Source organism: Triturus cristatus, chromosome 1_1 (genome assembly GCF_964204655.1).
Source record: "Triturus cristatus chromosome 1_1, aTriCri1.1, whole genome shotgun sequence".
Lineage (NCBI taxonomy): Eukaryota > Metazoa > Chordata > Amphibia > Caudata > Salamandridae > Triturus > Triturus cristatus.
The window spans coordinates 89,173,151-89,191,308 of NC_140579.1; the positions used below are offsets into that span (position 1 = coordinate 89,173,151).

At 47.2% G+C, this 18,158-nt stretch overlaps 1 protein-coding gene across 4 annotated transcripts in view; it reads right to left on the reverse strand.

The window, feature by feature from the left end:
* Window positions 1-10,697: 10,697 nt before the first annotated feature.
* The window catches only part of LOC146869566 (epidermal growth factor-like protein 8), a 168,909-nt gene continuing 161,448 nt past the window's right edge, over window positions 10,698-18,158 (reverse strand). For all 4 annotated transcript variants that reach the window (XM_085606241.1, XM_085606232.1, XM_085606213.1 and 1 more), the window contains one exon: window positions 10,698-14,212. In XM_085606241.1, the coding sequence (XP_085462367.1) occupies window positions 14,160-14,212 (53 nt within the window). In that variant the 3' untranslated portion in view covers window positions 10,698-14,159. The remainder of the gene's footprint in view (window positions 14,213-18,158) is intronic.

Sequence of the window (18,158 nt, forward strand, 5' to 3'; positions counted from 1 at the left end):
CTATGGTATGTAATCCCACATTCTTTGCCATATAATGTGCTGGGGTATCCTCGGGAGGGGCTTCTTCCCCCTTCCGAGTAACCACATGCTTGTCGCCTCTACACAATTCTCGCAAAACCCTAAGACACTTCATGACGAACAAGTTCGATCTCGCGCTCTGTTTGCTTCTTGCTCTTAAATCCTCCAATAACAGCGCGACTCACACCAACCGGCCTATCACAGCGCGACACTCTCTGACGTCACCTTCCTCCGTCCGCCGCAGTTCCCTTCACCGGACACGTTTCACACTGGCACTCGTCCCATTCATACGCTGAAGTAACCAATTAAGTCACTTCTCTGGCTGTCCGTCCACAGCCTCTGACTGTACGTCCACAGTCTCTCGAAATTGTCGACCTCGGCTGGCAACCGTCTGTCCCAGTCCGGGCAGACAGATCGCCTCTGATAGGTTACTAATACTCCAATCAACACACAACAACCCACGACCAGCATTAAGTTGCCATACACACGCACGTTCGCTCCCCCTATCTCGGTCCAGGTGATCGATGGTACCTCACGATCACCTTTGGGTGGTCAACAAAATCTATCTCAGGTGTCTTCTACACCACAACTCCCGGGCTGCGCGCGCTCACAGCCTGATCTCACAATCACTCGACATACACATCAACTCCGCAAGACATCACACAACAACTCAACACCGCAACCTACAACATCTCGTTTTGTTCATACTCACTACTGGAACTGCTGCTTCCTGCCGCACTGCTACTCGCCGTCGACGCTCATCTGCCGCCGTCGTCTCCCACTCACCATCTGATGATTCACCATCACTTATCGTCTATTGGCCTCAAGGATCACTTATCCTTATCTAGTCTAATCGTCCCTCGCTATCGGAAGTAACCATCCGTCTCTGCTACCAACTGCTCAGGCCCATTTCGTATCCGTCAATTATCTACAAGAACCCACTCTGGTCGGATGGAACTTTTTACTTGCCCAATAGCGTGGAGGGAATAAACACAATTATCGAAGAATGCTGTCCGCACTTTGTCATAATCAAGGACTCGAGACTTAATCTCTTGGCTCTCTGGCTTTTATTGTCAACATAAAAATTTGAAGATACAAACTCCTCAATACGAGGCACAACAAATACATAGGCACTAACACAAATGCTACTCTACGAAGAATCCGCATACGACTAAAAATACCTAAAAGCACAATTTCTAAAAGCCAATGTCGATATTAGGGACACTGGACCATACCATCTCTGTCCCTACTCTGTACTAGATGTCATCCCTACTTAGCAAACCCTTGAGACCCTCTAATCGAGAAAAGGTGTCAGAGTGAAACTTCCTAAGAGGGCTTCACTTGGAGAGCTTGATCTATAAAAATGCCCCCTCTAGCTCCTCGCATAACTCTTCTCTGCTCTGGTCTGCTCTGTTCTGCCTCCACCCTCGGGGCGCTTTCCCTAATACAGAACCCCAAATCCCAGAACACGCCCTTTTGCACCTCCTCTCCAGCCGGGTCGTCTTTCAGTAAATTTCCATCGAGCGCTGTCCAGTTCCATCGTCCATCAGCTTGGCCTTGAGTCCCAGACACCGTCCGAACTAGGAGTTACGATTGGCACATTCCAATGCACTCCCATGTCTGGCTTCAACTACATAAGTCAAATCGTGAACAAAGATCTTCTCTACTAACGAAGCAACTGTCCTTGCACCTGGAGTGAGATCATGAAATGCAGACATACTTCACATCTTTTAACTTTGCAATTTACTACAGCCTAAAACCTCTACTGGAATAAATCCTTTTGGCCTATTGCCCTCGGCTAACATAAGAAAATAACAGGCCTTTCTCCTCAACGATATATGTGAATTCTGGCCACTACTCGGTTACACAAGCATGCCTAAATCAGGCTATTGACATTTCCGTCTTCCCTTTCATGTATGTCTAAACAATCTACATGCACGTATTCTAGGTTACACAATTTAACATCACATTGCGTTTATATAAACTAAAACTCTATGCATTTCTCTAAATACATTCACAATACTCCTGTACATTGCTAAAACTTCTAAATTACATCGATATAGGTGTACATCTCTTAAAACATTTCACACACAAAATACCTGAGTACACATTTGATTATATGCGGGTGCCAACTAACAGTGAATATCACGCACCCCTACAATTTTCAACCTTTTAAACGCTACATCACCAGTATGCCCAGAAACACTGCCTCTCTTCAGCAGAAAGCCCAAAAGTGTATCTGAAGTGAGAGGGAGAGTTAGGGATGGGCAATATCGTAGAGGAAGGATCAGCGGTTCATTTGTTAATAAAAAAAGTAAGTGGAGGGGCCCAGTGTGTTGTTTAAAATCCCACTGCCCACCCACCTGCTGAATGCCAGCGTTTCTCGGCAGCCTAGTCCACATCATGCCTCTTTTTTTTTTTTTGCAGTTTTTTTTAATATAGCGCGAACTCGACCTGAAGGTTTTGGAGCGCGTTTTGGAGTTACGTTACACAAGGACACATTCATTTTTGTAGGCACGGGGAGATTAAGTTCTCGACCAAGCAAATCTAATTCATACCAAGGACAACCTGGTCCGCTGCCAACTGAAAAATGATGCGAATTGGTCGGACCTCGAACTTGTGTCAGAAAACGAGGTCTTCAATATAATTGCGAGCTTAAAGCCCACCTCCCACACTATGGACCCCCTCCCAGCCACAATTGTACAAACACTCAACCACATCATTACCCCTTTCTGGACTAAGGTCAACTCCTCTCTCACATCAGGCTGTGTCCCAGACTCCCTTCAATTAGGAGAAATCACACCCATACTCAAACAAGCATTTACAATGCAATGGTCTCGGCAATATTATAGGTAGAGCTAATGGTATTGCTCATTACTTTTTTTTATCATTTTTGTATCCCTAAATAAATGGCATTGTCATTTCTATTGGCATTAGCTTTTTTTTTGCATATGTGATACCTATTGCATTAGCAGAGAGAGAGTGAGGTAGTGAGATAGAGAGAGAGAGTGAGGTATTGAAATAGAGAGTGAGGTAGTGAGAGAGAGTGAGGTAGATAGAGAGTGAGGTAGTGAGATAGAGAGTGAGGTAGATAGAGAGTGAGGTAGTGAGATAGAGAGAGTGAGGTAGTGAAAGAGTGAGGTAGTGAGGGAGAGGGATGTTGTGAGGTAGTGATATATAAGCATAGAGTGATGGTGTGATGTAGTGAGATAGAGAGAGAGGTAGTGAAAGAGAGAGTGAAAGTGAGTTAGTGAGATAGAAAGAGTGAGGTAGTGAGATAGAGAGTGATTGAGGTAGTGAGTGAGAGAGAGTGAAGTTGTGAGGTTGCGAGCGAGAGAGTGAGGTAGTGATGTTTTGAGAGAGAGAAGTTGTGAGAATAGGCGGAGGCTGTTGGGATTTCTGCTGGTATAAGGAGCATGGGACACCATGATGAAACATGAAAGTCACAGACACTGGTAAACACGTTTTCATCTAAAACGGAAGTGTGATTCTGTGATCTCTGTTGGCAAAAGACGAGGGGGCTCCGTGCCGGTTAAGGGATGCCAAGGTATTGCCGGTATGATGCAGTCATGTGACAGAAGAAAAAGAATGGTCTGTCTCTGCTGTAACAGGGAACTCTGGGAGCAATCTGCGGGTAGAAGACTGAAGGATCGGTATCTCCACTGATAATAAGATGCCAGGGCAGAGAGTAAGGGCGATCGGGGGCAGCGTACGTGTATACCGCTTGTCTCCATGATGACAAGAGGGAGGCCAGAAGGTCCCGTGGGATATTTAAAGTGGATGGAAATATGGTGGCATCATGTACATTCTTTGGAAAGGAGGATCCTCGGGAGACTTGGGGTGACATATGGAGTGGTAAGCATGTAGTGGAAGGATCGGGTGTACGGATCGGGAAGGGGCATGACGCTTTCCCTACAATGAATCTCGGCCTTGGGTTGTGTGCAGCGCTACACACCGATCCCTGAAACGGGCGTAAATGTCGTGCAATGTATCCGATCTAAGGAGGCCTGGGGGCACTGTGTAGGTTTACCGGGGCCCTCAGGGTGCTGGACAACGAGAGAGGTGATGAGTTCGCATGTGGCCACTGTGCAGGTATAGCCTAGGAGGCCGGAAGTACTGTACTCATGGGTGTAATTACATACATATGCAGCGTGGCACTACGCTCGTTTAAGAGTGGCCTGGGAGCTGGCGGTCAAGGGTAACAAACTGTCTGAGGCCCAGAGCTGTCAGAGGCACGTGAGCTCCAACGGGGGGAGGTTCATCTCACCGACCCCGCCAACAGTCCTTAAAGACTAGATAGGCCCCCCACCCTCTGTCACCGGCTCCCTGCGCCTCCTGCTTACCGTTGGTGCCCGGGCTGCGACTGCACCGGGCTCTACTCCTCCTCCACCCGCCGCCTCTCCCTACCCTGAGCCAGCGCTCAGACTGTCTCCAGGAGTGACGGAACGCCCCGCCCCCTGGCACCAGGCTCCGCCCACACCTCAGGCTGCCGGCGGAGGGGCTGGCTCTTCGTGACGTCATCGCGGCATTCCACAAGGCAGCGCGCGAAAAGCCGTCAAGGCAGAATAGACATTAGAAACAAAAGAAGGACAGAAAGTGAAACCTACCTCAGCTAGACGACGGACAACAGCAACACTATCAGTTATTAGAAAGAAACATTCGACCAGAAGTTAGCCGCTAACATTTAAACTACAGCTTTCAAATACGGCGGATGACTGTTATCAATAGATTCTATGTAAATGTTTAGGAATTTACTACAACTAAATTACTTTGACATCGGCCAAGCTGGCGGTACCCCATGAGGCTGACGTCAAACGTTTTAAGGGAGCTTATCACTTTAGCGTTTAAAAATGTTTAAAAGCGTGTTTAAAAACAACTAAAATTGCCTAAAACATACCAAAAACAAGCACACTACCCCGATACTACACACACCACTGCCTTTCTCCGAGGCGAAGCAGAAATGCCTCGGAGAAAGGCAGCGGCGATTTCGGATTCGGGGGCGTGTTTTCCTTTCTCTCCTCTTGCCATTGGCGGGAGGAGAGAAAAACACGCCCGGGCTAAAAGCAACGAAAAAACACGCCCACGAATCCAAAAAGGATGGGGCCTGTTCGGAGTGACAAACCTCTTCTCCAATGGCTGGCCAGCATTTAAGAGGCCAGCCAATGGAGAAGAGGGGAGAAGAGGGGCGGGTTCAAGCCCCTCTTCTCCAAGTCATTAAATCTCGCGAGCGAGACTGCGCAAGCGCAGCCTTCGCTAGCCGAGACCTAAAAACCAGGAGCCAACCCTAATGAGCTCAACAATCTCAGACTTATCTCCAACCTCCCGTTCCTAGCCAAAACCTTGGAGTAGTGCGTTCTCCAACAACTTAACAAACATATTGATGACTTCGACCTCCTCCACACCTTTCAATCGGGATTCAGGAAAGGGTGTAGCACGGAAATAGCCGTGTTTAATATTTCGGACGATATACACAGAGCCTTAGACGAAGGTGAAGCCGGTCTTCTCATCCTTATTGACCTATCTGCGGCCTTTGACACAATTACTCACCTAGTTTTACTTGGGACTCTGAAGGGCCGCTCTGGCATTGATGGCATGGTACTAAAATGGTTCGTTTCCTACCTCCAGCACCAGTCTCAACAAATTAAAATCAACTCCTGTCTCTCTAAGCCAACACGAGTCACACTCGGGGTCCCTCAAGACTCGATCATCTCCTCTGCCCTCTTCAATCTCTTCATGGAACCCCTTACAATCATTCTGAAAGAAGCAGGAGTTAAATATCACCTATACGCAGATGACACTCCACTCTACTACAAAATCAAATCACCCAGCGATATTCAACACCTCAATGTCACACTAACCAAAATCCAATCCTGGTTTGACGCTAACCACTTAAAGTTGAACCCAGACAAAACGGAATCAATACAGTTCGCTACAAAAAGTAACCACGATCCTATCCATGACTGGCTCAAGAACCTGGATGCCCTAAACTGCTCCCTCGCTATAACCGACTCGGTCAAATCACTAGGCATTACCTTGGACAAGAACTTATCGATGAAGGACCACATCAAAAACTCTGTGCGCTGTACTCTTTAACACCTGAAGAAAATGAAACCTTTCATTCCCCAAGACGATTTCAAGATTGTTGTTCAATCCTTAGTCCTATCCAAACTGGACTACGGGAACGCCATCCTTACAGGGACACCAAAAGCTCACCTAACCCCTCTAAGGTCAGTCCTTAACATGGCTGCTCGACTCATAACGGGGGTTAGAAGGTTTGATCACATCACACCATCCCTCCACTAGCTACCCATTGAAGGCCGATGTATCTACAAATTGGCCTCACACAAAACCCTCCACTCACATTCCCCCAACTACCTAAACAGCAAACTGGTCAAAGATGGAAGATCCAGATCCCTGAGAAGTTCCAACTCACTTCTTCTCATCCCTCCGAAATTCAAAAAGACAACCACTCAGTCCCGATCCTTTTCTGGTAACGTACCCAGGATATGGAACTCACTTCCGATCGACCACAGATGCAACCCCTCCTTCCCGTGCTTCAAAAGGGACCTGAAACTCATTCTCCTCAAGAAATACCTTACCGTCCTAGTCAACAAACCAAGTCTCCAATAACCTTGTTGACTCCCTGCTTATTTGTTCATCATGGATAAGTAGAGATTGGACTGTTTTCAACCTCGTGAGCTCCCCCTCTATCCGTCACTGCATGCCAAATTATAAAGTGTTGCTTATATCCTCATGCACCGTTATGTCCTGCTATGCAATGTACGACTACTTATAATGTTTGGCTTTTTATCTGTATGCATCCCTCTGTCATGCTATGATAGGCACCTATGTATGTAAAGCGCTCTGATACCCCCGGGTCTAGCTAGCGCTATATAAAACTTATAAATAAATAAGTGATTTGCCCAGAATCACAGGATGTTGAGCCAATGCCGATACTCAAAACTGGTTCCCCTGCTCCAAAGTCTGCAGCCCTGGCCTTAACGCCACATCTTTCTTTCACCCCTACACTTCCAGTCCCTCTATCTCATGCTTGCAGGATCACTTTCAGCAGGCTAGAGGACCGTAGGCCTCGTTCATAGACTAGAAACAGAATTTGAAAGGGAGGAGAGCAGGGTAAGAGTGGGTTGGAGTGGTCAGGAGAGTTAGTGCGAAGGATGTGTGTACAAGGACGACCAATATCAGAAGGGGAGAAGAGAGGAGAGGAAACCAAGACCATGGCGATGATGAAAGGATAAAACGCACACTCTATTTAAGAGTCAAAGGACAAGGGTAGAATTGGAATAAGAGAGGCAGTATCCAAGCTAGGCCTCCTTGGAACCATATGTGAGATCTACTCTAAGCCAGCGATTTGGAAGAACTCTGGAATCATAAAATTCACAGTTTGTTGGTTGATAGGAAACAACCATATGTGTCCTTTTGGTCGACTACTGCAAAAGGAACAGATAAATGTACACTTTTGTGTAAGTTTACGATTGTTTGCTATTCACAAAGGGATTTACGTGTAGTATCTTTACAAGTACGGAGTCCCCACATGTAAAAAGTTAGGTCTTTTTATGTGCGGAGATTCTGCACCCATAAATATTCTACTTGTAAATCCCTTTGTGAATGACAAGCAATAGTAAATGTCTCCATGAGTGTAAGTTTACCTTTGTGAATTAGACCCGCAGTGTTTTTCGCTCTCCCCACCTCGTTTCTTTTTCACTTTAACTGGGACCATAAACTGAAAGTCCTAATGAATACATCTGACCTATACCAGACAGAAAGTTGAGCGCTGAAACATGTCGATTCATGTAACATTCAAGGTATGCCACTGAAATCTTGTTGTGGGGAGGTACACATAAAACCTATTTAAAATGTTGCAAATGTCCAGGAAAATGGTTTGAAAAGTATAGCACAAATTATCAAAATAGAATACTGGATCAAAGTGTAGATCAAACAATATAGACTAATTTAAGTGCAAAATGTAAAATAAAAGAATACTCTGCGTCTTGGTGCTGTGAAAGTAAGGGTTCCGAATCCAGTAATTGCAAGACGCTTCAAATTGTAGGACGGAAAAATGTCATATCAGTATTTTGAAAAAGTAAATTCTTAATTTAGTGAACACGATGACATACCCGCCAATATGGCTTTTGTTCTTGATATGGTAACTTTAACAGAGTATTTCTTCTTCTCAGATTAAGCTTTACCAGTAACTAGCGTCATTTCGAAGGTTTGGGAAATTCATAATAATTCATCCTTTTATCTTGAGGATCTTAAATTTGTGATTTTCTTTAATTTCTGATATTGACACTTCTGACAACTTTTGAAACTGAAATTGAGAATTTGAGATGCGAGCGTGATAAACTCTGTAGGGCATTTGTTTTTAGAGGCCTTCATATAAATCTAAAAAATATAATGATATCTTTAATTTATATTTTAACACCTAAGTTTCCTGATTTTCTGCCTTAAGTGTCGTTGAATACATTTACTCTAAGGTGTTCTCCAAGTTAAACATTGGTTGACCTGGTCAACACAGGTTAGGATCTGTGGTATTTTATGCTTTGACTTCGTTCCAGGAGGCACTTACTGGATAGGACAGGATAACCACATACATTAATTATTTTGCACGAGTGTGCTACCTCAAGTTAAAATGCACTGGGGAGCAGCTTTTTCTACATGCAAATCCTACATTTTTCCAGCACATGAGCCTTTCAAAATGGTATCCAACAAGAATGTATTTCAGTTATCTAAAAGGGTCAACTGTGCATATTTTTAATAGGTAAGTTTAGCTATAAGCATTTTAGAATAACAAAATTCACTCACTAGTTGTCATATTATGCAATGACTTTGCCACATCTTTAAAATGCATTCTCGTTTGGCAAAGCTACATGCAGAGAATGCACAAGTTATCCGCTCATAGTTGACAGCTTCTAGGGTCTACAATTCCCTTTTTTGTTGCAACTCAAAACACATCTGTCAGCTACTTGCATGCTGCAAGATGTGCAGTTTCAAAATGAAAAGCACAACTCCTTGGCTTTCTCTTTTTAAAAGATGTTTAGTGCGAAATGATCACGTGAATGGCGCCGATCTGAAGGTCTCTTCCAATAGGTTTGACTGTGAACATCTATGTCACAAAAAGCCTAATTTCCACCATATTATGATTAATGTGCCCATTACACTTGACCATCTGTTAGATTAAGCATTACTTGGAGCAGCGAGACACGCGGCTAAGAGGATACAATCCTTGAATCACAGATCTTTTTGAAGGAAAAACTCTTTTTAAACACTATGGGGCACGTGCATCAAAGTAGGCTTTTGCGAGTCCTTAATTGCGATTATTAAGGAATCGCAATTGGGGAGTCTCAAAAGCCTATGCATGTAGGAATCGCTATTAAATTAGCGATTTCTAAATATTCCATGATTGCGACTCGCTTCTCATTCATTCCTATGGGCCTACAGGCCAATAGGAATGAATGGGAAATTGCATGCTCAATTTCAAGGGTGCACAGGTGTCAAAATGACACCCTGTTGCACCCCTGGAATTGTGATGTGCACCCATGTTGCACACACACATGCCCCAAGGGCATGTGTAACCAGAAACCTTGAAAAATGCACTAGACCAGAGTAATTTCTCTGTATTTTGCGGCCCCAATTAGCGAATTTGCTATTTCTAAGTGTCACATGCATTGCATTTAAGGAATCGCAAATTGTGATTCCTTAAACGCAATCGCAATTTAAGAAATCACAATAAATTGCGAGTGCCTTACACTTTGATGCATGGCAAGAGGCCTTTTTGTGGGTGCAAATGGCCGATTTTTGCGAATGCATGTGCCTGTAAATTTTAAGCATTTCAATATCATATTTTTGTACTACTTATTTCTTTGACTATCCTTTTAAGATACATACATGTAATGATTTTAAGAAATCGAACTCATATAAATACCACTTGGAGTATATTGTGCACTGGGATTCATCCGTGGATTGGAAGTCTTTCCAAATTCTACAAAGTGGTGTACTCATCACAGATCATCTATGATGGTAACACTCTGCCAACAATAAGGGGTCTTCACTATAAAAACCAATTAATATCGCCGCAATTCGGTCTTGTAATTCTCCTACCCTTTATTCCTGGATATACTTGCCTTACTCACAGATCATAAAAAACGTATTGCTTTGTCTTCTGGACTGCCACATACGCTTACTAGTCAGACATTGCAATTCCCAACATCAAAGTGCTTTGAGCTGAGTTTCCCCAAATCTTATTAATGGTTGTTTCAACTTTCATCATCATTGGTCAGCTTTTAAAGATCACGCTAATACAAGCCAAAAGAAGGCTACAGTGGTTGTCTTTCATAGATTAAGTTGTACCCCGCAACCGCTCCTATCAGGCTTCTCGCTCAGACCCTCCCATAGGGTTAGATGCCTAGAAAGTGGCTCTTACTATGGGCTGAGTCACTTCTGCGGCAGATACACTAAGTGGACGCGGCGGGTGTCGCCACCGAGGGGATACTAGTTTACCACCGTGAGCATCAAACATGGCTTCTGCTACCTGGAAATGAGTTGCCAAAATGTCACTTTTGCTCAGGGCAGCAGAAATATGTGCATTGACAGTGCCCAAAGAGAAGGCCATGCACATAAAAACACTCATCTCATGACAGGACAATCACAACACTTTGGGGAACCTTAAAAAATCAGGAATGTATTTATTAATAATTAATAGCTATACTACAACATTTAAATTAGACCATATATTAAAAATGCAAAAAAATATAATTTCAGTAGCCTTGCACCGGACTGTAGGTCTGTGTAGAGCACCCATTGAACATCGATGATATGAACCGAGTGATGTGATGTTGTTGCTCCAACAGGCATTAGATGAGCAGGAGACAGCGAAAGTTCCCAGATTGTTTGAGTCGCCTGGTTTTCAACAATGACAGAAATTGGCGTAGAGGGGTATACGGAAGCACTGAATAATGCTAGACAACATGGCAGCGTTCTGGAGCATGGATGCCAGGAAGCATAATAGGAGAGCCAGTAAGCTTGGAACAGGGCCATGGACAAGCATGCAAAGAATATGGAAGAGAAACAAGGAGTGAGAAAGAGGGCTGGGGATGAAGGTGGACATTAAAGAGTGTGGCGTTTCAGGGATCAGGGGCTTTGGAGAAGGAGGTGGGTTCTAATGGAATGAGAAAGGGGAGAAGGGCTCCCCGGCCCCTGAAAAGGTTCTGTTTTTTGCTGCAGCAGGCTGCTATGAGATGGTTACCTGCAGCAGCTATCCTGGTAATCTGCTGATTGTGAGGCTTGCAAATGAGCTAAACATAAGAGGTAAAATTCATGGGAGTTGTGACAGTAACAGGAAGTGTGTCACTGGGCAGGCATGCAGAGGATCATGGAAACTGAAGTTTAGATAAGGCCAGGTTCTTTTATGGCCAATATGGCCATATTCGCACAACCTAGTCCATGCCAGCAGTTCCCTATTACATCATTTGTGAGAACAGTGTGCTCCGCCAATTGAGACCGAGTACTGTGAAATCACTGTTGCACCTGCCTAGCATCTTAAATGATCTTAGAATATGCACCAGATTCCAGGAGGTTATTGATGAGGACATTTGCAGCATAAAGCTCCTGCTCACGAGCCAGGGATTTCTTTGACTATTTGAAGGAATCTTGACTAAAAGGACACAAAAATGAACTCCCACTCTTAACACCCTTCACACAAGTGTGTATGTGATTTGGAACATTACAGGGAGAAAGGAACAGAGCCCTGGTGGGGGGACTTTGAGAGAGCTCTGCGTCTCTTGGGTGGAGCGCAGCATAGGATGGAAGGGTCTTTGAGGAGAGGAGTCTCTTGGGTTGAGCGCAGTCTCTTGGGTGGAGCGTCCCGTCGGATGGAAGGGTTTTTTGAGGAGTGGAGTATCTTGGGTGGAGCGCAGCATAGGATTGAAGGGTCTTTGAGGAGCGGAGTCTCTTGAGTGGAGTGCAGCATAGGTTGGAAGGGTCTTTGAGGAGCAGTGTCTCTTGGGTGGAGGGCGCCATAGGAAGGAAGGGTCTTTGAGGAGCACAGTCTCTTGGGTGGAGCGCAGCATAGGATTGAAGGGTCTTTGAGTAGAGGAGTCTCTTGAGTGGAGTGCAGCATAGGTTGGAAGGGTCTTTGAGGAGCAGTGTCTCTTGGGTGGAGGGCAGCATAGGAAGGAAGGGTCTTTGAGGAGCACAGTCTCTTGGGTGGAGCGCAGCATAGGATGGGAGGGTCTTTGAGGAGCGGAGTCTCTTGGGTGGAGCGCACCATAGGATGGGAGGGTCTTTGAGGAGCGGAGTCTCTTGGGTGGAGCGCAGCATAGGATGGAAGGATCTTTGAGGAGCGGAGTCTCTTGAGTGGAGTGCAGCATAGGTTGGAAGGGTCTTTGAGGAGCAGTGTCTCTTGGGTGGAGGGCAGCATAGGATGGAAGGATCTTTGAGGAGCGGAGTCTCTTGAGTGGAGTGCAGCATAGGTTGGAAGGGTCTTTGAGGAGCAGTGTCTCTTGGGTGGAGCGCACCATAGGATGGGAGGGTCTTTGAGGAGCGGAGTCTCTTGGGTGGAGCGCAGCATAGGATGGAAGGATCTTTGAGGAGCGGAGTCTCTTGAGTGGAGTGCAGCATAGGTTGGAAGGGTCTTTGAGGAGCAGTGTCTCTTGGGTGGAGGGCAGCATAGGAAGGAAGGGTCTTTGAGGAGCACAGTCTCTTGGGTGGAGCGCAGCATAGGATGGGAGGGTCTTTGAGGAGCGGAGTCTCTTGGTTGGAGCGCACCATAGGATGGGAGGGTCTTTGAGGAGCGGAGTCTCTTGGGTGGAGCGCACCATAGGATGGGAGGGTCTTTGAGGAGCGGAGTCTCTTGGGTGGAGCGCAGCATAGGATGGAAGGATCTTTGAGGAGCGGAGTCTCTTGAGTGGAGTGCAGCATAGGTTGGAAGGGTCTTTGAGGAGCAGTGTCTCTTGGGTGGAGGGCAGCATAGGATGGAAGGATCTTTGAGGAGCAGAGTCTCTTGAGTGGAGTGCAGCATAGGTTGGAAGGGTCTTTGAGGAGCAGTGTCTCTTGGGTGGAGCGCACCATAGGATGGGAGGGTCTTTGAGGAGCAGAGTCTCTTGGGTGGAGCGCAGCATAGGATGGAAGGATCTTTGAGGAGCGGAGTCTCTTGAGTGGAGTGCAGCATAGGTTGGAAGGGTCTTTGAGGAGCAGTGTCTCTTGGGTGGAGGGCAGCATAGGAAGGAAGGGTCTTTGAGGAGCACAGTCTCTTGGATGGAGCGCAGCATAGGATGGGAGGGTCTTTGAGGAGCGGAATCTCTTGGGTGGAGCGCACCATAGGATGGGAGGGTCTTTGAGGAGCGGAGTCTCTTGGGTGGAGCGCAGCATAGGATGGAAGGGTCTTGGTGAAAGAGCTATAAGGGCCCACAGAGAAGTGAGGAGACATGTGCGGGGAGTTATAGGGAGTGAGAAGGGCCGCTGGAAAGAGGAGGGATGTACAAAGAGCCATGGGGAGCGAACATAGCCTCTGGGGAGAGAAAAGGCCTGGCAGTGCTTAATTTGTAAAAAAAAATTAAAATGTGCCAGAGCCCTGCCAGGAGGCCACTGCAGCTTGCACCACCCATTGCTCCTGTCAGTGCTGCCAGCACAACTACTGACCATCACATTCCTACAAGTGTGACAGTTCAGACTATCCCAGGCCCCCAAAGCTTTAAGAACAGCATGGATGGCAGGTATTAGCAATTTTAATATGCATTTTATTAAAAAAGCAACTGCTAGTGTGCTCATCTCTAAATTATACAAAGAGCACCGCCATGTCATAAGTGCAGGTGCTAACAATTAAGTGCTGGTGCCCAGCACCGGAAACCACCGGCTCAAATTAAGCACTTGTAGTGTCACTGGAGAGAGAGGAGAGATGTACAGGGAGTCATGGGGAGCATCAGGGCCTCTGGCGAGAGACAAGGGAGGTGTACACGGAGTGTTGGATAGAGGAAGAAGTGCAGAGAAGGGACAGAGAGGGGATACACACGAGTCTTGGAGAGGAAGGGTACAGGGGATCTCAGGGATAGAGTGGGTGTCTATAAACAATGAATCACTTCTCCTAGAACTCGATGGGTGGCGCTGGTGGATGGTCGAAGGGGTCTTCACCGACTGTTCAGGTCCACTTTGAGCGCTGTCTCGTTGTCTTTGCAGGCGCCTGTGTAAGGGACAGGGACAGACAGACACAGAGAAAGGGAGAGAGGACAGTGAGGGCAACGCTGCAGGAGGAGTGGCCATTTAAACTGGAGATCTAACCCAGGTTAGTGGTGGGATTTATTCTCTCTTACAATAGAGTATTCGAAATTCAACACAAGCATCGAGGGTGCATGTCAGCTTTACACGTGATAAGCTGCCTGTGGTCACACAATACAGGACCCCCCTCCCTCCCTCCATCTGCCTTCTCCACATCCCTGCTTTTACTCTCCACCTTCTCCTCACTCCGTCCTCTCACTCACGCTTTAACTCGTTCTTCGCTCTCCATCTGCTGTCACCTCACTCATGCCCAGATTCCCCCCTCACACCCTTACCTTATCCTCATCCCACCTCTCACTCTTACTCACCATTTCCAATAACCTCTACCTTCACTCCTCTGCACACATCACATTTCCCTCCAGTCTCCACCAGGGTTGGATTGGGATTGAAAATCGACCCGGGCATGCGGTATTCTCCCCCGGTGCCCGAGGAGTAGCCGCCCTCATTAAGAAAACTCGACCTTTCCACGTGGTTAAGACATGGGTGGACTCTGGGGGCACATAATCAGCGGTCTGAGGCACGTGGGGACAGGGGGAATTCACACCGATTAGTGTTTATGCTCTACCGCATTTGCAGCTCCAGACGCTACAGGCCGTGGCTAACATACTGTTAGACTCAAACTCATATAATAGGGGTGACTTTAACGATGTGATGAACCCACTTGTTGATAGATCCCATCCAGTGGCAGGCACTCGGGTGTCTACCCCACTGGCGGACCTTGTGAACTCACTAGGCCTGACGGGTCTCTGGCGCCGCCACCATCAATTTGACCGTAGCTACTCGTTTTTCTCAGGGGCACGTAAGACCTTTTCCCGGCTTGACTACCTCTTTGCCCCAGCGGGGGAAATCCAAGTCATCGTAGACACAGAATATCTAACAAGAGGCATCTCCGATCATTCCCCATTACAGCTGCAGGTTGTGGGTAGGGAACAGAGGTCCAAATCGTACTGGAAATTGAACGCTTGGGAGCTACGCGATAAAAAGGTAGCAGAGGCCGTTGTCATAGAGACCAAACTATTTTTTCAAGATAATGAAGGGTCCGTGTCTTCGGAGGCCACCCTCTGGGAGGCCTATAAGGCAGTGCTCAGAGGGAGAATGCAAGACGTAGTAGCCCGTAAGCATAGAAATGAAACGCTGCAAATACGAGACCTAGAGAGTAAATTGTTAGAATTAGAAAAAGAAATATCCCCAGTTAACAAGGCAGAGAAGCTTAGACAATTGGAGGTCACACGGAGGGAATTCCGGGCCCTAGCGGAAAGAGAAGTCCGCACAACAAATTCTGGCCACTCACCACAGACTGTATGAGACCGGGGACAGAGCGGGGTGGCTACTAGCATGGTTGAGTCGGAAAGACCGAGAAACGAACTGTGTAGCTCAAATTGAAGAGGGGGGTATACAACACATGACGGCACCCACGATTGCGGCAGTGTTCGGGAACTATTATGCCAACCTGTACGTGGCCTGCTCGACGACGGACAAGAGCTGCATAGACGACTATCTCACTGTGATAGCCGTGCCCACCCTGCGAACTGAAGACCCGGAGGCCCTAGACGAGGACATTACTCTGGAAGAAGTCAATGCTGCCATTGCCAAGCAGAAGTAGGGGAAAACCCCGGGGTCGAACGGACTCCCAGGGGAATTCTTCAAACACAATAGTAGTATCCTGGCCCCACGGCTCCTAAATCTGTTTCTAGCGGCAAAAGAGGAGGGTGCACTCCCCCAGACCTCTGTCAAGCCACGGTTGTGGTCATACCAAAACCGCTCCTCAATGTCGAAACCAAGATATTGACCTCCATACTGGTGACACGCCTTTTGACAGTCACAGCAGCCCTGGTACACAAGGACCAGTCAGGCTTCATGCTCAAACGCGCCACGTGTGTCAACCTTCGTAAACTGGCAAACTGGCTAGATGTGACTAAGGAAAGTGAAACTCCCCATCTGCTATTATCACTCGACACCGAAAAGGCATTTGGTTAGGCCTGGGCGGTAAACTTCGCTCCGTTTGCGGAGTTTTTTGCACTCCACACTACGCGGAGCTCACGGAGTGCAGAAAACTCCGCTTCGCGATGTGCAGCAGAGTTTTTTCTCTGCTCGCGAACGGTAAGTTCACGACCAGTAAGTTCGCGAACGGTAAGTTCGCGAGCGCAAGCTGCCGCTCGGGTAGAATTTCTACCCGAGCGACAGGACTACCAGCACAAACTGCAGTTCACACTGCACTCCGCCACTTGCGTAACTTTGCAGAGTTTTTTTGTAACTTTGCGGAGTTCCACGTAGCAAAACTCTGCGAACTATGCCCAGGCCTACTTTTGATACAGTACACTGGCCCTTCATGAGATGGGTCCTCTTAAAATTGGGCTTCGGACACATCTTCCGGGCGTGGGTCGATCTCCTGTACACAAATCCCAGGGCTAGAGTACGAGTAAATAGCGTTAAATCGGCTGAGTTTCCCATCCGGCGGGGGACTAGACAGGGTTGCCTGCTGTCCCCCCTCCTTTTTTCGCTTGTTCTCGAACCCTAGCGTGTCTGATCAGAACGCACCCAGACCTGACAAGGTTCCGGGACCCCAAGGGTCAGCTGCTAGATGAACTCTATGCAGATGATATTCTGTTGTATATAACAAACCCGGATAAGACACTCCCAATTATTCTGAACGTAATCGAAGAATATGGTAGGCAGGCAGAATATAAGATTAACTGGGGGAAGTTGTCTTATACCCGATAGGGGGCCACGTTGACATGCAGTCTGTAGGAGAGTAGGGTCTGCTATCCTATGGTCACCCCAAATTTTTGCTTTTTGCTTCACTGGTTTTCGACATATTTAGGCTGTGGGCCTGCCAATCAGACCCCCAGCCTGCTGTTCTCTCTACTAAATTAAAACTATGCACCCTAGGTGCATAACCAATTGGAAGTGGATCACCCTGTCAGCCCCTGTACCAGTGTACACTAGGTACCCAGGGCATTGGTGTATCTAAGGCCTGCCAGGGGCTGAAGCATGTATTATGCCACCCCAGGCTTGGCCTAACAAATTTGACACAACTGGCTGATCACTCAGCTGGGGTAAGTTGGTGTAACCACCTCTTACTTAGGTGTAGTATACCTATACCTAACCTTAAATGGGACACCTGGTAACCTATAAGTCACTCCTATGGCAGGCCTTAACAATCCTGAAGGCAGAGTGCTTGGTTCCATGTGAGATGGTGCTCTGGCATGAGCTGAGCCTGTCTGCAGTGGTCGGAACAACTTCCTTCTACTGTTTCCAGATATCGTCATACCATATACTCTTAAGTGCATTATGAACCTCGCGGTTAAATGGTAACTTTGGTTTGGCTTTATCAAAACATGTCGAGTAAGGTGTCATACGAATTGGAATACTAACCCCTCGCCAATTCTGGCGACGGGGTTAGCATTCCACCCTTCTAGAGGGACACGACATGTACAGTACCTGAAACCCGGGTAAAATCAGACATAGCCTCAGCTCCACAAAATGGATGCTGCCACCACAGACACAAGTCTGCCCTCCTGCTGCTGGGAGTCCTTCCAGCTTGGGAGGTGTGGACAAAGGGTTTCCTGCCAGGGGAGGTGCGTGCACCACCCCAGACAGGATTTTGTGTATTGGTCAGGTAGGGCTTGAAAGAAACCAGACATGCCTGAGGCTCACAAGGAGCCTCGGTGCATATGCCAGTTCAATCCGGTCCTGGGGCACACCAGTCCCGGGCCTGGGGCGAGCTGGACAAAGGATTGGGGGTGTAACCACCCCCCTTCCTGGTCCCACCCTTAGGGAGGGACCTAGCAGGTAGTCCGGCCCCTAGAATCCGCTTAAAGGTAGGAGCTGTGTCCTAAGACTTCAGACAT